Consider the following 20,980-nt stretch of genomic DNA (forward strand, 5'->3'; position numbering starts at 1 on the left):
CTGTTAGTCATGATGGCTATGCTCTGCCTTCACTGGTAGCGGTGATCCTGTTGCTGGAAGCACCGGGAGTGGGAAAGGGTTCTTTGTGCTCAGATCCTGTTTCCTTCTTTGGAAAAGGCATCTAGTTCTGATGTTCTTAACACAGCTGCCCTGTCCCTTCCCCGCAGGAGACCCCACCACCATGATGGTCACCTGGACCACCTTTGGCCCGGCAGAATCCATCGTGGAGTTTGGCCCCGATCCGGGAGAGGCCTTCACTCGCTCGGCCAGAGGAGACGCCACGCGGTTCGTGGATGGCGGGAAGCTCAGGCACACCATGTTCATCCACAGGGTCACCCTCCAGGGTCTCGTGCCAGGACAGCGCTATGGTAAGGCCTGCCGGCGTTCTGGAAATGTTTGGTGAGAGGTGCCAGAGACCCGCCGAGCCTCGACCCTAGCCACCTCTCTGTTGACTGAGCTGCCAATGTCTCTAGCAAGCAGGGTCTGATCCCAGAAGGAGCCACGGCGGAGGCAGGGATTAGGCCTTGGTGGTGTCCTCCGCTGTCTTCCAAGACAGACAGATGCCACTATTATGCGGCACCAGTAATGGTGCCAATTCCACCAATCAAAGCGATCTCACAGGTAAAATGGTGCCAAGTTGTCCAGGGCTTTATGTGAGGCGTTCCCAAAGTAAAGGAAGGATTGAACTCTGATTAATAAGAATACACACAGAGGCTTGAACCAGCAAGTCTCTGAGAAGGGTGCGTATAATAATCTCTGCGTCTCTCCACCCCTCGGCCCAGGTCGTTTTATTCACAAAAGAACTTTTTACACAGTGTTCGTAAGAACCAATCAGATTCTTCTGAGCATTTCAAGAAACCCCACGTGGGGACAAAGTTAGATCAAAAGAAATTCTTTTAACTACAAAGACTACTCTGAGCATGCATACATAATCTGAGAGTAAATAAATTAGGCTCTCGGTGTTATTGGGAGAGATGGTCAGTGCAGTGGAGCAGTAGGAAAAGGAGATCTGAGTTCAAATCTCTGCTTTTGTGACAAAGCTCCAGGGGCGACTTTATGCCTCACCTGCCTCACAGGGTGGTTGTGAATAAGGCAAAAGTGGACATGGACCTTCTCCAGCTTAGGGTGGCCGTGTGACTTGCTTTGGAAAGGGCAGTCCTCTATTTAAAGGCTAGGAGAAGGACCCTAAGTCTCTGCTGCCTTGCGGAACATCTTCGGGAGAAGAAAAGGCTAAAGAGCAGTGCTGTTTTTCAAGAAAAAAACAGTACTGGAACTCACCACAAATGCCTCCCCTGTTCTCTTAGAACAGCAATGGCGTCCACCTGAAATGTGCCGGAACTGAGTTTTAGTGAGTTCTGGCTGGAAAAAAGCCCTGCTAAGGAGCAAACCAGGTAGCGCTGTGGGTTAAACCACAGAGCCTAGGACTTGCTGATCAGAAGGTCGGCGGTTCGAATCCCCGCGACGGGGTGAACTCCCGTTGCTCGGTCCCTGCTCCTGCCAACCTAGCAGTTCGAAAGCACCTCAAAGTGCAAGTAGATAAATAGGTACCGCTCTGGCAGGAAGGTAAACGGCGTTTCCGTGCGCTGCTCTGGTTCGCCAGAAGCGGCTTAGTCCTGCTGGCCACATGACCCGGAAGCTGTACGCCGGCTCCCTCGGCCAGTAAAGCGAGATGAGTGCCGCAACCCCAGAGTCGGTCACGAATGGACCTAATGGTCAGGGGTCCCTTTACCTTTACCTTAAGGAGCAAACCTTACATGAATCTGGATTGGAGTCCCTAAGACGGTTGGATGGTGTGCCTTGTACGCCTCCTTCCGGCAATTCCTGCAGTCAAGTTATTGCCGGATCTCTTGTTCTGCTTTCCTTTGGACCACATGAGCAAGGCTGAGAGGGGGGTCTTGTCATCTGGGCAGCCCAGGACCTTCAGACACACTGCCCAGGCTTGCGCCCCAGAGAGTTCACTTTGGTGCTGGTAATGCAGCAGTTTGACTTCACCCCAAGAAGCGCACTCCATTGTCTCTCCAGACAGACGAATGCCAACAACAACAGGGTAGGGGGTGCCGGGGGTGAGTTTGTGGAACCGAGGGGGCGGAGGCCTGAAAAGTATTTGGAAACTGCTTAGAAGGTGAGAGCCATGTGGTTGCCCTGCATTGGGTACGGAGATATCCTGGGCCAGCCTATGTCTCCCCCCCCCCATTTTTTTTTATTGATTTTCCAAAATTATAACAAACATAACAACAAACAAGAAAAACATTACAATATCAAAAAACAAGCAGACAAACAGACATTTATCCTGTTATAATCCCACTTTTGTTATCCTTGTTGGGTGACTTCCTCAAATCCCCCTAGCTGAGTTTCCAAATAGTTCATTGTAGCAGTTTTCCAACACTATTTTCATATGAGATTTACTTGTTCAATTAACATCTTTCCTTCTTTTCATTTTGACTTCTATCCATAATATTATGCATTTGACATTATTAAATCCTAGGCCAATCTGTTACTCACAAATATTTCTATTAACGTATTTAGCTAAATAGTCTTTAAATTTCTTCCATTCCTCTTGGTGCTCCTCCTCCTTCTGGTCGCGGACTCTTCCGGTCAGGTCAGCTAGCTCCCAAAAGTCCATCATTGGGCCAGCCTTTGTCAACCCGGTGCAGATGTTCTGAAGTACGACTCCCATCAACCCAGGGCACCAGGTTGGCAAAGGGTGTCCAAGGTCAACTCGGGTTGTTTGCAGGTGGGGTGGGGAGGGAGTGCTGCTGTCTCCCACATCACCAATGGGCACATTTCGTTTGGGGGCAGGAAATGAACGAGCTTTCAAGCGCAGCTGTAGCCTTATTGGAGTTCACCGATTGGGTCTGCGTTGCTCCCAGGAGGGAGAAAGGAAGTCAAATGACACCGAGGTTGATTCAGAGAAAGAGTTTATTCTGCTCTCCGGATAGCAGAAGGCACTTGCGTGGTCAGTCCACAGCAAGTCCAAAAAAATGAGATATTTCATGCAGTATATATATATACTCAGGCACCCTCCCCCCCCTTCCCCAGGAATCCAACCACGTCAGCTTATACACGTAAGTTGACATCCATGACCATAAACAGATATTCCTGTTCCGGTACTCTTGACCATAAAAGGCTGTTCCTGTTCCTATACTCTTATCTTGGGGCAGGAGGTCACCAACTCTAAGAGCACTCCTGGCGCCGTTCCCGGGTCTCTTGTCAGACCTGACAAGGTCTGTGCGTCTTTGTGGTCAGGATGTAAGATAAGACCCAGACGCGCCATCCCTGCTCCACTCGGAACTGGCAAGGCCATCCATTGCCGTCACAGACTGATAAAGGAAAGGGCTTTGAGCACTTGTTTATACAGCTGGCTTTCTGTTTACACATTGGCTCAAGAGCTCAAGTTAATGCATTTTAGAAATGCTCCCTTGGAGGAGGAAAAATGGGGATTTTGGGTCCCGTTTCAGACTGACTGCACAGGAACCCATTCCTTTACAGCCTGTATATCCCACCTGGAAAATTAACCTGGGAGCTTCCGAGCTGATCTCTCCTGTCCTCCTTTGCAGCCTACCGCTGTGGAAGTGAACAGGGCTGGAGCAGGTCCTACGGTTTCTGGGCCTTGCTGAACGGCACCGACTGGAGCCCCCGCTTCGCCATCTTTGGGGACATGGGCCTGGAGAACCCCCAGTCCTTGCCTCGACTGCAGCAGGAGGCCGAGATGGGCTTGTTTGATGTGGTGCTGCACGTAGGTACGATCAGAGAGGGACTAGTCCCGTCTGAGGATTTATCTTGGGGGGTGTGTGTGTGTGTGTGTGTGCGCGAAGCCAGCTCTCCCTATGAACCCCTTCCTGATTTGGAGGAGAAGACCAGCATCTGTACTTCTTAAAAATAAAAAGTCCCCTTTTGTCCCCTGCAAATAGCCCTTACCCTGTTTGACTCCAATCTGGTTTCCCTCCACAGGGGATTTCGCCTACGACTTGGACACGGTAAGAACTACGTAACTGTAGAATTGGGAGGCATCCAAAGGGCCATCTAGTTCATCCCCCCCCCCTTGCAATGCAGGAATCACAGCTAAAGAGGACTTGCTACCTTTGGGATTGGGAATGGGTGGTTTAAAAATTGTTATTTACTTAGAGCAGTTGAATCCGGGTCAAAAAGGCTCCCAGCGTGGCTTACATACCACCAAAGCAAGACAGTCCCAGTTCCATAGGCTTACAATAATAAAGAAAGTAATAATAATAATATGACATGCAAGGGGAAAGGGATGGGGAGGGGAGAGGAAAAAACAAAACCCAGCCATCGATTCTTAAGCAGTTGTTGTGCAATGGCAGAGCTGGCCTGCCCCCACAGAGCTGATAGAGCGAGTTCTGCTTCTCACTGCTGAAATGGCTGCCCTCAGCTGCCCTCATGCCGGTGCCTGTGGAGTAACCACATCAGCCTGGCTGATGCCAAAGTCTGTGTGCTCCTCTGAGCTTATGAGAAGTCAAAATCCTCTGCCAAGGCAACTCGACGTGAAGCAGATTTGCACAAGTTCTTTCAGCTTGCGTTTGGCTTCCCTGTTTTGCATGACGAGGCTTACGTTGGCGTGTCAACATCGGACCTCAGTTCTGTCTAGACTGGACTGTTGCAACACACCGGAAACTTCGTGGAAACATACAGGGGTGTGGAGCGTTGGTGTAGAATCCTTGTGGGTGGCTCTGTCTGTGCTTTGGGGAGCCAGACACTTCCCCTCACCCCAAGCGTGCTTTTCCCTGTCTTGCAGAGCAATTCCTACGTTGGGGATGCCTTCATGAGGAAGATTGAGCCTGTGGCCGCCTTGGTGCCGTACATGACTTGCCCTGGGAATCACGAAGAAAAATAGTGAGTAGCAACTGGCTGAGAATAAACTGGTTTTAGCAGGCGCTGGAGAGGGTACATTGAAGGCCCATCCCAGATGTCAGTAGGCAGGGCGTTTCAAAGATCGAGTTCTTACAGGTGTGGAACAGGTGCATCAGGAAGATTTTGGGCATCACATGGCAGGACAGAGTCTCAAACAAAGATGTGCTTCCCCAAGCCCATATTCCCAGCAAACATAGAATCATAGAATCATAGAGTTGGAAGAGACCACAAGGGCCATCGAGTCCAACCCCCTGCCAAGCAGGAAACACCATCAGAGCACTCCTGACATATGGTTGTCAAGCCTCTGCTTAAAGACCTCCAAAGAAGGAGACTCCACCACACTCCTTGGCAGCAAATTCCACTGTCGAACAGCTCTTACTGTCAGGAAGTTCTTCCTAATGTTTAGGTGGAATCTTCTTTCTTGTCGTTTGGATCCATTGCTCCGTGTCCGCTTCTCTGGAGCAGCAGAAAACAACCTTTCTCCCTCCTCTATGTGACATCCTTTTATATATTTGAACATGGCTATCATATCACCCCTTAACCTCCTCTTCTCCAGGCTAAACATGCCCAGCTCCCTTAGCCGTTCCTCATAAGGCATCGTTTCCAGGCCTTTGACCATTTTGGTTGCCCTCCTCTGGACACGTTCCAGTTTGTCAGTGTCCTTCTTGAACTGTGGTGCCCAGAACTGGACACAGTACTCCAGGTGAGGTCTGACCAGAGCAGAATACAGTGGCACTATTACTTCCCTTGATCTAGATGCTATACTCCTATTGATGCAGCCCAGAATTGCATTGGCTTTTTTAGCTGCCGCGTCACACTGTTGGCTCATGTCAAGTTTGTGGTCCACCAAGACTCCTAGATCCTTTTCACATGTACATGTTTGCACTCCTGCCTCAGTGATGCCTACGCTGGCTTGGCCATGTCCACAGAATCGAAGATGGCAGGAGCCCCAAGGATGTGCTATTTGGGGAGCTGGCTTCCGGCATCAGACCAACTTTGAACTACAAAGATGATGATGATGATGATGATGATGATGATGATGATAATAATGATAATAATAATAATAATAATATTTTATTTATACCCTGCCCTCCCCAGCCAAGGGCGGCTAACACCAGGTATAAAAACAACTGATTAAAATACAGCTTAAAAACTAGATTAAAGTACAACATTAAAATGCAGCCTCCTTTCAGTAGAAACTCAAATCAAAAACTTTTGGGGGATGAAAACGTCAAGTCTTCACCAAGGCCAACTATCCAGACTGGTCCTACGTGGGCCAGAAAAAAAGCCAGGGAAGTCCCCAAATAGGAGTTCCATCACAGAAGGAAAAAGGAAAAAGGAAAGAGGGGAAAGGAATCAAACTGATTCCAAGCCAAAGGCCAGGCGGAACAACTCTGTCTTACAGGCCCTGTGGAAAGAAATCAGATCCCACAGGGCCCTGGTCTCATGAGACAGAGCGTTCCACCAGGCCGGGGCCAGTGTTGAAAAGGCCCTGGCTCTGGTTGAGGCTAATCTGGCTTCCTTAGGGCCCGGGACCTCTAGGGTGCTGCTGTTTATGGACCTTAAGGTCCTCCGTGGGGCAGACCGGGAGAGGCCGTTCCGTAGGTACGAGCATGTCTGCCAACATGACACGAAGGCTGGCAGCGTCAATCCCGCTGTGTGGGAATCCCTTGTAGGCGACCACTATGCCTGGAGACAGACGGTCAGGTTGTGCATCCAACAGCAGTGACCAGAAGAGGAATGACCACTGGGAGGAGGGCAGAGAGAAGAAACGCCATGCTGCATCTGCAGACGCCTTTCTCTGCCCCAACTGCAGCAAAACATGTCTCTCCCATATTGGTCTCAGCTGCAACTATCCCAACAGCTTGACCTCTCCCCCAAAGATGCACTCCTCCACTGTCTTCCAAGACAGACAAATGCCACTATTATGTGGCACCAGGAATGGTGCCAATTCCACCGTTCAAAGCGACCTCACAGGTAAAATGGTGCCAAGTTGCTCAGGGCTTTATATACAAATAGCAACCCAGTATCAAATTGGCAACCGGCACAAATCCCTGAGCACAGGAGTTACATGCTGACAGATGGGGGGGTATAAATAATAAATTTATTATTATTACATATAAACTTCAAAATGAAGGGCAGGGGCTGAGACGTCCCTCTCCCCCCGTGACTTTCTCCCTCGCTTCCTCTTTCAGCAACTTCTCCAACTACCGCTTCCGCTTCAACATGCCCGGTGACACGGAGAGCCTCTGGTACAGGTGAGTGTCGTCTAGCCCAGGCAAAGCGGCCGGATTTCCTGCTCGTTGGTGGCCGTCTTGCAAAATGCTGAAGAGATGGCGTGTCACTAGAGTCATCCGGGTAATGTGTGCATTTACAGTGGTGCCTCGCAAGACGAAATTAATTCGTTCCGCAAGTTTTTTCTTCTTGCGAGTTTTTCGTCTTGCGAAGCACGGTTTCCCATAGGAATGCATTGAAAATCAATTAATGCATTCCTATGGAGACCACAGTCTGTCCCCGGACCTCTTCTGAAGGCTGGCGGGGGGAGAAGGACTTTTCTCCCCACCGCCAGCCTTCAGAACAGCCTTCTGAATGTTGGCGGTGGGGAGGAAAACCTTCCTCCCACCGCAAGCCTTCAGGACAGGTCTGGGAACAGAGGAGAAGGCGCGCTGCGCTTCCCCGCTGTCCCCGGAGATTTCCCTATGGGCTTTCGTTTTGCGAAGCAAGCCCATAGGGAAATTCGTCTTGCGAAGCCGCTAAAAAATCGGAAAACCCTTTCGTCTTGCGGGTTTTTCGTTTAGCGAGGCATTCATCTTGCGGGGCACCACTGTATGCTGATTTGTGTAAAATGCAAGCTTCCTGGAAAAGGGTCTATTGCAGAAGTCACGTCCGTTACCTTGAGGGCATCACTGGCCATGCCCAGGAGAGCTCAGGGGTTCACAAAGTGAGTGGCAGCGCCCTCTGCAAAAGAGGTGGTATTCCCCAGGGGGCCCTAAGAGAGGCAGGGGTTTGCTGAAGGTGTAAACGACTCTCAGAGTTTGAAAAGCTGGTATCACGGGACCAAGTTCACCCGTTGGGTGAATTAATTAAACTAAATAGTTTTAATTGGATTTTGATTAAACAGGCAATTAATTGTTCCTGGCTTGAATTTTATTGTGTCACTATCTTCCTTAGTCTTTGTCCATGGAGTTTGTCCATGGACAAACCTAGACAGCATCTTAAAAAGTAGAGACATCACCTTGCCAACAAAGGTCCGTATAGTTAAAGCTATGGTTTTCCCAGAAGTGATGTATGGAAGTGAGAGCTGGACCATAAAGAAGGCTGATCGCCGAAGAATTGATGCTTTTGAATTCTGGTGCTGGAGGAGACTCTTGAGAGTCCCATGGACTGCAAGAAGATCAAACCTCTCCATTCTGAAGGAAATCAGCCCTGAGTGCTCACTGGAAGGACAGATCCTGAAGCTGAGGCTCCAAGACTTTGGCCACCTCAGGAGAAGAGAAGACTCCCTGGAAAAGACCTTGATGTTGGGAAAGATGGAGGGCACAAGGAGAAGGGGATGAGAGAGGACAAGATGGTGGGACAGTGTTCTCAAAGCTACCAGCATGAGTCTGACCAAACTGCGGGAGGCAGTGGAGGACAGAAGTGCCTGGCGTGCTCTGGTCCATGGGGTCACGAAGAGTCGGACACAACTAAACGACTAAACAACAACAACAACAGCATCTTCCTTAGTGGGTCTTGCAAAGTGCTATTCTGAACAGTGCTTTTCATAGAGTAGAGGGCACTGGGGATGAGTTTATGGAACTGCAGGGGCAGGTATCTAAAAAAGTTTGAGAACCACACAGCTTCTCAATCCTAGAATTGTAGGAAGGGACCCCTGGGGTCATCCAGTCCAGCCCCCTGCAATGCAGGAATCTCAACTCAAGCATCCATGACAGAGGGTCGTCCAACCTCTGCTTTAAAACCTCCATGGAAGGAGAGTCCAGCAGCTTCCGAGGGAGTCCGTCCCCCTGTCAAACTGCTCTTACTCACAGAAAGTTCTTCCTGATGTTTCGACGGAATCTCCCTTCTTGTAACTTGGAGCCATTGCTTTGGGTCAATGACTCGATGCTGGGTAAATCAGTTGGAAGAATTTGGAGCATCTCCCCGGAGCGATTGGCTGGTTTAAACACAAGCCAAGCTGGGTGCACAGGAGCGTAGAGGAAAGGGAGTTGTGAGCAGCCCAGCCTGCTGCATTCTAGGGCTGGGCCTTGCCATCTTGAAGTGTGACACTCCTAATAATAATAATAATAATAATAATAATAATAATAATAATAATTTATTATTTAAACCCCGCCCATCTGGCTGGGTTTCCCCAGCCACTCTGGGCAGCTCCCAACAGAATATTAAAAACACGATAAAACATCAAACATTAAAAACTTCCCTAAGCAGGGCTGCCTTCAGATGTCTTCTAAACGTCAAATACAGTGGTACCTCGGGTTACAGATGCTTCGGGTTACGCATTTTCAGGTTGCGGACCGTGGGAAACCCGGAAGTACCGGAAAGGGTTACTTCTGGGTTTCGCTGCTTGCGCATGCGCAGAAGACCAAATCGCATCGTGCGCGTGCGCAGAAGACGTGGCGCTGCATGTTACGAACGCTGCTGGTTTCAGACGTGCCTCCGTCACGGATTATGTTCGCAACCCGAGGTTCCACTGCAGTTGTTTATTTCCTTGACATCTGCTGGGAGGGCGTTCCACAGGGCAGGTGCCACCACCGAGAAGGCCCTGTGCCTGGTTCCCTGTAACTTGGCTTCTCGCAGTGAGGGAACCGCCGGAAGGCCCTCGGCGCTGGACCTCAGCATCTGGGCTGAACAATGGGGGAGGAGACGCTCCTTCAGGTATACCGGGCCTTTGAGGCTGTTTAGGGCTTTAAAGGTCAGCACCAATACTTTGAATTGTTCCTGGAAACATCCTGGGAGCCACTGTAGGTCTTTCAGGACCGGTGTTATGGGGTCTTGGCGGCTGTTCCCAGTCATTCCTTACATAGTGAGGCCTGTTGCTGTTCCCCTGGGGTCCCCTGACTTCTCATCTTGCCCCCTCAGCTGGGACATTGGACCTGCCCACATCATTTCCTTCTCCACCGAGGTCTACTTCTTCTTGAAATATGGAGAGCAGCTTGTGGCAGAGCAATTTCAGTGGCTGGAGAAGGACCTGCAGGTGAGGAGCAGACCCCATGTTTTTTGGGGGGGTGAGGTGGGAAGGGGGAAAGTGACAGCTTGCCTCTGGGAGGGTTGCCACCCCCCACTCACTGCTGACAGCTACCTTTACCTCTCCGGCAGGAGGCGAACCAGCCTGAACGGCGCAAGGAACGTCCCTGGATCATTACCATGGGGCACAGGCCCATGTACTGCTCCAACAACGACCAGGATGACTGTACGCTGTACGAGAGCATTGTAAGTGAGAGGAAGGAACCATAGAATCGTAGGTGTAGAATGGACACCAAGGGTTCATCTAGTCCAACCCCAGGCAATGCCGGAATCCCTGGCAGATGGCTACGCAACTTCTGCTAACACTCTCCAACCAAGGAGAGTCCTTTCCACCTTCTGAGGGACCCCTTTCCACTGTCAAACAGCTCTTACCGCCAGGAAGTTCCTCCTAAAGTTTAATGCGAATCTTCTTGCTTGTCATTTGAATCCGTTGGTTCAAGTCCTACCCTCTGGAGTAGCAGAAAACAAGCTGACTCCCTCTTCCTTGTGACAGCCCTTCAGATCTTCTTCTCTGGCGATCCCTCGTAGCCGAGTAAGATTGTCTTCCATAAACACGGTTTTAACAGTGAGTCTGTAAGTGACTGTGGAGGCCAATTCTGGATCCACACGTCCTTCCACAGTGGGGACATAGGTTTCTGGGTGGGAGTTGATCCCGGTGTGGATTTGCCAAGCGTGCCTTCCTCCTAGCACGTTTCTCCCTTGCGTCCTGAGTTCGAGTGTCTTCAAAGCCCAGGACACCTTTGGTCAAGGCTGTTCTCCAACTGGAGCGCTCGCAGGCCAGTGTTTCCCAGTTGTCAGTGTTTATACTACATTTATTTAGATTTGCCTTGACACAGTCTTTAAACCTCTCTTGTTGACCACCAGCATTACGCTTTCCATTTTTAAGTTCGGAATAGAGTAGTTGTTTTGGAAGATGATAATCAGGCATTCACACAACGTGACCAGTCCAATGAAGTTGATGTTGAAGAATCATTGCTTCAACACAGGTGATCTTTGCTTCTTCCAGTACGTTGGTATTAGTTCACCTGTCTTCCAAAGTGATGTGTAAAATTTTTCGGAGACACCGTTGATGGAATCTTTTGAGGATTTGGTCTCCTCTTTCCCAGGCTAAACATACCCAGCTCCTTCAACCATTCCTGGTTTGGTTTCCAGACCCTTGATCATCTTGGTCGCCCTCTTCTGCAAACCTTCCTGCTTGTCAACAGGGGGGGTTATGCCATGTCCCATAGGCTGTAACGATTCGCAGTGGCGTAGCGTGGGGGGTGCAGGGGGGGCCGGCCGCACCGGGCGCAACATCTGGGGTTAGGGCAAATCCACGGGTTAGGGGGCGCAAATCCACGGGTTAGGGGGCGCAAATCCACGGGTTAGGGGGCGCAAATTACTTGCCTTGCCCCGGGTGCTGACAACCCACGCTACGCCACTGCCGATTCGCAGAGCATACAGTGTAGAGAAAGGGCTTTTCATTTTTTTTTTTAAGAAATATTTATTGAAGTTTTACAAAAACAAATATGCAAGAACACATAATAAAAGAAAAAAAGAAAAATAAAGACACAACATATAAAAACACAGAAAAAATAAGAAAATTAAAAACAATTCCATTTTTCATAACTTAAAACTCATTTGCTTGTTTCTTTGACCTCCTCACACCTCCCCTTCTTGTATTCCCATTTAAATAATCAAATCAGCAAATCCTTACCCTCTTTCATTTATCTTAATTCTATATCTTAACATTTTATAACTCTGTATTTTCATCCATTACCAATTCATTTTTGCATATTCTTATTAACTTTGTTGCTAATACCACTTATTTCCAATCCAACATCATTTTAATTATGTTTTTACCTATTTATAACCCTTTTTTCATATTCTCTTAAAGCATTACAGCTGGAAACCACTTAATTTCTATCCAGCATCATTCTAACATTCATTAATTTTGCAATATTTCTGTAGATAGTCTTTAAATTTCTTCCAATCTTCTTCCACCGACTCTTCTCCCTGGTCTCGGATTCTGCCAGTCATTTCTGCCAGAGAAGGGCTTTTCATGCTTGGCACAACTAATTCCGTCTGACCCAGATACTACGAAGAGGCAGGAGGCTGTGGAAGGAAGGAAGGCCCTTCTGCTCCTAAGATTTTACTAGGCAATAGTTCCCACGCTGCCAAGCATATCTTTGCCACCATGAGGGCTAGAAATTTGTTTTTCGGCTTATTAAAATGAGAGCTGAGGTTTTTTGGAAGCTGGGTTCTCCGTTCAGTACCATATCCTGTCTTCTGCAGAACTGAGGTGGGGATGCATTCTTATAATAAAAATAAAAACAATAAATTTTATTTATACCCCGCCCTCCGCGGCCAGTGCCAAGCTCAGGGCAGCTAACACCAATAAAATCACAGTAAAAACATAATGGGGGGGGTAACCAATTTAAAATACAGGTTAAATGCAATTTAAAATGCAGCCTCATTTTAAAATAGCCGATAAATCAAGACCATAAAGGGAGGGAAACATCAGGGTCAGACTGAGTCCAAACCAAAGGCCAGGAGGAACAGCTCTGTCTTGCAGGCCCTGCAGAAAGATGTCAAGTCCCGCAGGGCTCTAGTCTCTTGTGACAGAGCGTTTCACCAAGTCGGGGCCAGTACTGAAAAGTCTCTGGCCCTAGCTGAGACCAATCTAAACACCTTGCGACCTGGGACCTTCAAAATGTTGTCATTTGTGGACCTTAAGGTCCTCCGTGGGGCAGACCAGGAGAGGCGGTCCCGTAGGTACGTGGGTCCTAGGCCACATAGGGCTTTAAATGTCAAAACCGGCACCTTCAACCTGACCCTGTACTCCATCGGGAGCCAGTGCAGTTGGAAAAGCACTGGATGAATGTGATCCTGTGGCAAAGACCCCGTAAGGAGCCTTGCCGCGGCATTCTGCACCCGCTGGAGTTTCTGGGTCAGTCTCAAGGGCAGCCCCGCATAGAGCGAGTTACAATAATCAAACAATTATTATACAATAATCCCTAAGAACCTAGGAAGAGCCTACTGGATCAGGCCAGTTGCCCATCTAGTTCCCACAGGGGAATGCCTGTGGGAAACCAGCGAGTAGAACGTGAACACAAGAGGACTCTCCCCTCCTGGGGTTTCCAGAAACAGGTGTTCAAAAGCGTTGCTGCCTCAGATTGTGGAGGACACAGCATAGCCGTTGTGGTAGGAGCCATTGAAAGCTTACTCCTCCATGAATTTGTCTTATCCCTCTTTTAAAACTGTCAAGGTTGGTGGCCATTGCTCCCTCCTGTGGCAGGGAGTTCCACAGTATTATAGGGGGAAAACTGCTCCCTTTCCCTTATGGGGTATTCCAGGGCCTGTATAGAGTCCTTAAGAAGAAGAAGAAGAAGAGTTTGGATTTGATATCCCGCCTTTCACTCCCTTTAAGGAGTCTCAAAGCGGCTAACATTCTCCTTTCCCTTCCTCCCCCACAACAAACACTCTGTGAGGTGAGTGGGGCTGAGAGACTTCAGAGAAGTGTGACTGGCCCAAGGTCACCCAGCAGCTGCATGTGGAGGAGCGGGGAAGCAAACCCGGTTCACCAGATTACGAGTCCACCGCTGTTAACCACTACACCACACTGGCTCAGTGGGTTACCTTTTGGGAGGAGAAAATAACAGAGGCCAACCAGAGTATGTTGAGTAGCAAAGTGTCTAGTAAGCCTCATCTTTATTCAAGGAACTGTTGCAATAGGTTCCTTGCCCCCCAATACATACATCACAGAAGATGGCAGTCTACCTGATAATGGTCACTGATTGCATTACCTGGGCAGCCTGGCCATTCTTTAGTTCCTGAATCCAGGTCACAGGCTCACCCTATTCATACACAAATACACCCTTAAGTCAGGATTTGCAAGCAAAAAGACAATGGGAAGACCTGCTCCATTTGCCTCCGGTCCTGCAGACTCAGAGGAATATCTGAGGTCATTGGGAGAGTCAAAATGGCTTCAGGGATTGCTCTCCCATGCTATTTGAGACACGTGGCTCATATATTTAGATAGGTGTGCATTTATGAATAGTCTATATTTGAGACCTTAAAATTCTTATAACAGCCGTTTTAACTATGTGCTGCGTGAAGAAGGGCTTTCTTTCATCTACCCTGAATCTCCCAACATCCACCTTCGTTAGTGTTACGAGAGAGGTGGGCAAACTTTTCTCTATCTGCTTTCTGCACGACATGCATAATTTTTAAAATTTCTGTTGTTTCGCCTCTGACTCGCCTTTCCTCTAAACTAAAAAGTCCCAAACATTGCAAGCTTCTTTCACAGGGGAGTCTTGAGTAAAGAGTGGGCTGGCATGGATTAATCTGTTCTCTCTCTCTCTCCTTTCCCCCCACCTCAACTTCCCAGATCCGCCGAGGCCTTGACCCACAGCAGTTTGGCTTGGAGGATCTGTTCTACAAATACGGTAGGCATTCTCCTCCTCTTCCCTGCCCACACCTCCACTCTGGCTATCGGATCTCTTGTGATTATTATACATCAGGGGCGTAGCGTGGGTTGTCAGCACCCGGGGCAAGGCAAGTAATTTGCGCCCCCTAACCCATGGATTTGCGCCCCCTAACCCGTGGATTTGCGCCCCCTAACCCTAACCCCCAGATGTTGCGCCCGGTGCGGCCGGCCCCCCCTGCACCCCCACGCTACGCCACTGTTATACATTAAACCAAAGCTAGCATAAATCGGCCCCGAAGAACTCCAACAGCGACACAGACCTCGGTCTTCTCACAGGAGACAATATTAACTTTTATAGCTTAAAGTTCTCTTCTCCAAACAGCCAGGCTCATGATAACGTGATCCTGGAATAATAATAATAATAATAATAATAATAATAATAATAATAGTAATTTATTTGTACCCCACCCATCTGGCTGTGTTTCCCCAGCCACTCTGGGCGGCTTCCACAGAGACCAAAAATACACTAAAATATCACACATTAAAAACTCCCCTGAACAGGGCTGCCTTAAGATGTCTTCTGAATGTCAGGTAGTTGTTTATCGCTTTGACATCTGATGGGAGGGCGTTCCACAGGGCGGGTGCCACCACCGAGAAGGCCCTCTGCCTGGTTCCCTGTACCTTGGCTTCTCGCAGTGAGGGAACCGCCAGAAGGCCCTCGGAGCTGGACCTCAGTGTCCGGGCTGAATGATGGGGGTGGAGACGCTCCTTCAGGTATACTGGACCGAGGCCGTTTAGGGCTTTAAAGGTCAACACCAACACTTTGAATTATGTTCAGAAACGTACTGGGAGCCAATGTAGGTCTTTCAAGACCGGTGTTATGTGGTCTCGGCGGCTGCTCCCAGTCACCAGTCTAGCTGCCGCATTCTGGATTAGTTGCAGTTTCCGGGTCACCTTCAAAGGTTGCCCCACATAGAGCGCATTGCAGTAGTCCAAGCGGTAGATAACCAGAGCATGCACCACTCTGGCGAGACAGTCTGCGGGCAGGGAGGGTCTCATCCTGCGTACCAGATGGAGCTGGTAGACAGCTGCCCTGGACACAGAATGGACCTGCGCCTCCATGGACAGCTGTGAGTCCAGAATGACTCCCAGGCTGGAAGAACTTGGAGGGGAGCTTCTCTGACAAACTGGTGCAACCAAGCAGGGCAAAGGGCACTTGTGGAACAATCAAACAATAAAATAACATAAAATTGAGAAGATCAAACAGTAAAATAAGATTGGCAGAAGCCCCGAAGCATACTCTTTTGCGACTAAATGATGCGGCTTTATTATGTACATGGCTAAGAACGAAAATAGAGGGTTCCCCTCACATTATAAAAACTGTTTTTATAATTTAAACTGTTTATCGCCTTCTACGTAGATTAGAATTAATGTTATTTTGCATGTATTGCCTAAGGACCAGCTCCTGGTCTAGGGTGGTATAGTTCATTATTATTATTATTTTATTATAGTTTTTATTAAGTTTTTCTAATTTACATTTCAAGATAATCATTCAGACAACCTTAAATCAATGGCTTCTCTTCTTCTCTTTCCATGGTTCATTTTGCATACTCTACATCCCTGCATATTTTACGTAAACTAAACCATTCCATAATCCATTGTTATACCATCAAAACATATTTATACTGTTTATCTTAATGCTACCAGTGTTTTTAAATGTACACAACATTCACCCAAATAATCAGTAAACATTTTCCAGTCTTCTTTCAATGTATATTCTTCTATTCTTCTATATGTTAAATCTCCGAGGTGTGCCTATTCCACCAATTTAAGTTGCCATTCTTCTTTGTTTGGGACCTCACTCATTTTCTTTTTGGAGCTCGCAAAACACGGGCTGCAGTAGTAGCATACGTAATGATTATGTATGATTAGCATACATAATCTTTTTCGACACCTGGGAATTTCTGACTAAATTATCCCCAACAAAAAGGACTCTGGCTTTTTTGGAAAGGTTCTTTCAAACGCGGGACGCGGGTGGCGCTGTGGGTTAAACCACAGAGCCTAGGGCTTGCCGATCGGAAGATCGGCGGTTCGAATCCCCGCGACGGGGTGAGCTCCCATTGCTCGGTCCCTGCTCCTGCCAACCTAGCAGTTTGAAAGCACGTCAAAGTGCAAGTAGATAAATAGGTACCGCTCTGGCGGGAAGGTAAACGGCGTTTCCGTGCGCTGCTCTGCTTCGCCAGAAGTAGCTTAGTCACGCTGGCCACATGACCCGGAAGCTGTACTCCGGCTCCCTCGGCCAATAAAGCGAGATGAGTGCCGCAACCCCAGAGTCGGCCACGACTGGACCTAACGGTCAGGGGTCCCTTTACCTTTACCTTACTTTCAAACATTTTTTTCCAATGCATTATATATCATTTCCCAATATTCTTTTCCCGGTTTACAAGTCCACCACATATGATAAAGCATACCCTCTACCTCATTATTAATCTGTATGATGTTGTATGTTGAAGATTTTAATAGTAAATACATAAATACAATGGAGCCGGCGACTTTGGGGGAACAGAGGTTGGGGGCATGGGCTTCTCTGGCTGGCTGGCACCGGCTGCTGTTCTCTGCCTTTGCAAAAGCCTCTTCTTCTCCTCCCTCCAGGGGTTGACCTGGAGCTGTGGGCCCACGAACACTCCTACGAGAGGCTGTGGCCGGTCTACGACTACAAGGTGATTCCAGGCTTGGCAAAGGGGCAGCGTCCTGTTCAGAAGCAGAGAAGGGCACCCGAGACCCGGGATAAGGGGCAGAGTCCTTACCCCACAGCAGAACCTCCGCGGTGGGAGATTCGGAGACCTTGCTGGGTTGGAATCTGTAGAATCTGGCTCTCTGCCACGCCGGCTTCAGTGGCTGGGAGCAGCGAGCATCATCCCAGATCAAGCACCCCCAAACTCGGCCTTCCAGATGTTTTGGGACTACAACTCCCATCATCCCTAGCTAACATGGATGATGGGAATTGTAGTTCCGAAGCATCTGGAGGGCTGAGTTTGGGGATGCCTGTCTCAGAGTTTTGCCAGCAAATCCTGGGCCACGTGATCTCCTTTTGCAAAAGGCTTCCCTGCTCCGTGGAACTGCCCAACCTCAGGCAACTGGCCTTGGAGGGGCTGGTGCCATTCCACAGACTCGCCAGCAGGAATTTCACCACTGCTAAAGAGTCCTGCTCTTCTTACTTGAACAAGCCCAATCTCATCTGATTCTGGGAAGCTAAGCAGGATCAGGCCTGGTTAGTGCTTGGATGGGAGACAGTGTAGGGATACGGGCTGCTAGAACCTGGGAGACCAGAGTTACCTTGGCCCAGTCATGGCCGCCTCTCAGCCTAACCTACCTCACAGGGTCGTTGTGGGGATTAAATGAGGAAGGGGGATGGACCAAGCCCACCAACTTGAGCTCCTTGGAGGAAAAGGTGGGATATATAGGAAATACAGTAAATTTAAAGTACCTTGGGTTACATACGCTTCAGCTTACATACACTTCAGGTTACAGACTCCGCTAACCCAGAAATAGTGCTTCAGGTTAAGAACTTTGCTTCAGGATGAGAACAGAAATCGTGCTCCAGCGGCGTGGTGGCAGCAGGAGGCCCCATTAGCTAAAGTGGTGCTTCAGGTTAAGAACAGTTTCACGTTATGAACGGACCTCCAGAACGAATTAAGTTCTTAACCCAAGGTACCACTGTACTGGAATGCTCTCCCCAGGGAAGTTGCCTGGCGCCTTCATTGCACACCTTTAGGCGCCAGGCAAAAACGTTCCTTTTTAAGCAGGCCTTTGCTTGATCTGATCCTATACTATGGGTAGGCAAACTAAGTTTGGAGCCAGTGTGGTGTAGTGGTTAAGAGCGATGGACTCGTAATCTGGTGAACTGGGTTCGCTTCCCCGCTCCTCCACCTGCAGCTGCTGGGTGACCTTGGGCCAGTCACACTTCTCTGACGTCTCTCAGCCCCACTCACCTCACAGAGTGTTTGTTGTGGGGGAGGAAGGGAAAGGAGAATGTTAGCCGCTTTGAGACTCCTGAAGGGGAGTGAAAGGCGGGATATCAAATCCAAACTCTTCTTCTTCTTCCTCTAAGGCCGGGGGACCAGATCTGGCCCAATCGGCTTCTAAATCCGGCCCGCGGACGGTCCAGGAATTAGCATGTTTTTACATGAGTAGAATGTGTCCTTTTATTTAAAATGCATCTCTGGGTTATTTGTGGGGCATAGGAATTCATTCATTCCCCCCCATATAGTCCGGCCCCCCCACAAGGTCTGAGGGACAGTGGACCGGCCCCCTGCTGAAAGTTTGCTGACCCCTGTTCTATGCCCTTTTAAAATGTGGCTCTTTTCCGGGGGTGTGTTATTGGGTTGTTGTTTTTATTCTGATTATATATGTTGTGATCTTTTCTGTGAACCGCCATGAGACCTCCGGGTATAGGGCGGTATATAAACAATAATAATAATAATACAGTAAATGAATAACCCTCCTCATCTCTCTTTCTCCTTCAGGTTTGCAATGGCAGCACGGAGGCCCCTTACACCAACCCATGTGCCCCTGTTCATATTATCACTGGATCAGCTGTAAGTGTGAGGTTTTTGGGTGGGTGGGCAGACTTAATTTTAAATGGTGGCTTATGAGCTAATTACACCGTCCTTCTGAATATATACAGAGTTCCTCACATATCAGACTCTTTTGCCCATCTAGCCTAGTGTCAGGGTGCTGTCAGCAGCTCCCGACTGGCTGCCCAGGAAAGTATAAGACAAGGAAGAATTTCTTACAGACCTATTTTATTTCAGTCTTTACAGAGAGGCTGTAGAACCCAGCCTCTTGGATAATGACGTTGTCCCAAGTGAATCTCCACCTCCACCCCATCTCTTCCCCATTTGTCATTCTCTTCGTCCCCTCTATAGGTCCTGCTATGTGCTCCCTGTCTTTGATCTCTTTGTTCTCCTACTTTCAAGGCTCACCAGGTTCTGGGAGATGGAGGGTCTGGCACGCTTTCCGGTGATAAATTGTCAGCCAGGTGTTGTTCTGGCTCTCCCACAATTCACCAGCTTCCCCCCTCTTCTGCCTCTGAGCTTCGACCTCCCGCAAACCCCTGTTGTAAATCGATACTGTCTTCCTCTTCCTCCTTCCTGGAAGGGTCAGGATGGAGAGGTGGTTCTCCACCACTCCTCCTCTGCCCCTGACACCTAGGGCAAAACATAATATGAGTCTGCTAATATGATCAGGCCATTGGTCCATCTTGTGCATCATCCCGGGAGCAACGAGATGCTTCAGTGGGAAATCAATGAGCACAACGTAAGTACAAAAGCACTCTCCCCTCCTGTGGTTCCCAGCCACTGGTATAGCCATTGTGACTAGTAGTCACCGATAGCCCTCTGAATTTGTCTCATCCTCTTTTAAAGCCATCCCAGTTGGCGGCCATCGCTGCCTCCTGTGGCAAGGAGTTCCGTAGTTTAACAATGCATTGCGTGAAGAAGTAATTCCTTTTATCCTTAATTCCTTAAGGTCCATAAATAGCAGCACCCTTGTGGTCCCAGGCCCTAAGGAAGTCAGATTAGCCTCAACCAGAGCCAGGGCCTTTTCAACACTGGCTCCGGCTGGTGGAACGCTCTGCCTCATGAGACCAGGGCCCTGCAGGATCTGATTTCTTTCCGCAGGGCCTGTAAGACAGAGTTGTTCCGCCTGGCCTTTGGCTTGGAATCAACTTGATCCCCTCCCCCTCTTTCCTTTTTCCTTTCTCCTTCTGTGATGGAACTCCTATCTGGGGACTTCCCTGGCTTTTTTCTGGCCCACGTAGGACCAGTCTGGATGGTTGGCCTTGGTGAAGACTTGACGTTTTCATCCCCCAAAAAGTTTTTGAGTTTCTGCTGAAATGAGGCTGCATTTTAATGTCGTATTTTAATCTTGTTTTTAAGTTGTATTTTAATCAATTGTTTTTATACCTGGTGTTAGCTGCCCTGAGCCCAGTCTTGGTTGGGGAGGGCGGGGTATAAATTATTATTTATTATTATTATCTGTTTGTCCTGAAACATTTGGCTTCATGGGATGTCCACGAGTTCTAGTGTTATGAGGGAGAGTGTTGTTTCCTCCCGCTGGTCCCTGGTCTCCAAGATTTCAAGCAGAGAGCAGCCTTTGCCATCACCTTCCATCCATAGCTGTCAACCGTCCCTTATTTGGCGGGAAACTCCCTTATCCCAGCGCCGTGCCCCGCTGCTGTCCCTTATTGATGATGTCCCTTCAATTTCCCGGGTTTCAAAGGAAGCAGCTCCTCTCCCTCCCTCCCTGCCAGCCAGGGAGGGAGGCTCCAACTGTGTTGCTTGGCTGCGTTGCTCACCCAATAAGGAGTCTAAGAACAACTGGGGGGTGGAGCTTGCATGCCTTGTGCCGATCAAATTGGCCGCGTTGCCTGGGGACTCGCCTTTGCTCAGCGCTTCCCAG

The 20,980-nt window shown here is 48.9% G+C and overlaps 1 protein-coding gene across 3 annotated transcripts in view; it reads left to right on the plus strand.

Annotated features, from left to right (window-relative positions):
* Nucleotides 1-20,980, plus strand: part of ACP7 (acid phosphatase 7, tartrate resistant (putative)) — a 31,927-nt gene that overhangs the window by 6,400 nt on the left and 4,547 nt on the right. For all 3 annotated transcript variants that reach the window (XM_083627571.1, XM_083627572.1, XM_083627570.1), the window contains exons 3-12: nucleotides 168-368; nucleotides 3,558-3,740; nucleotides 3,952-3,977; nucleotides 4,754-4,851; nucleotides 7,065-7,127; nucleotides 9,946-10,060; nucleotides 10,183-10,296; nucleotides 14,480-14,537; nucleotides 17,171-17,238; nucleotides 19,045-19,116. In XM_083627571.1, the coding sequence (XP_083483697.1) occupies nucleotides 168-368; nucleotides 3,558-3,740; nucleotides 3,952-3,977; nucleotides 4,754-4,851; nucleotides 7,065-7,127; nucleotides 9,946-10,060; nucleotides 10,183-10,296; nucleotides 14,480-14,537; nucleotides 17,171-17,238; nucleotides 19,045-19,116 (998 nt within the window). The remainder of the gene's footprint in view (nucleotides 1-167; nucleotides 369-3,557; nucleotides 3,741-3,951; nucleotides 3,978-4,753; nucleotides 4,852-7,064; nucleotides 7,128-9,945; nucleotides 10,061-10,182; nucleotides 10,297-14,479; nucleotides 14,538-17,170; nucleotides 17,239-19,044; nucleotides 19,117-20,980) is intronic.

Source organism: Podarcis filfolensis (assembly GCF_964270895.1).
Source record: "Podarcis filfolensis genome assembly, chromosome: 8".
In the NCBI taxonomy this organism is placed as follows: domain Eukaryota; kingdom Metazoa; phylum Chordata; class Lepidosauria; order Squamata; family Lacertidae; genus Podarcis; species Podarcis filfolensis.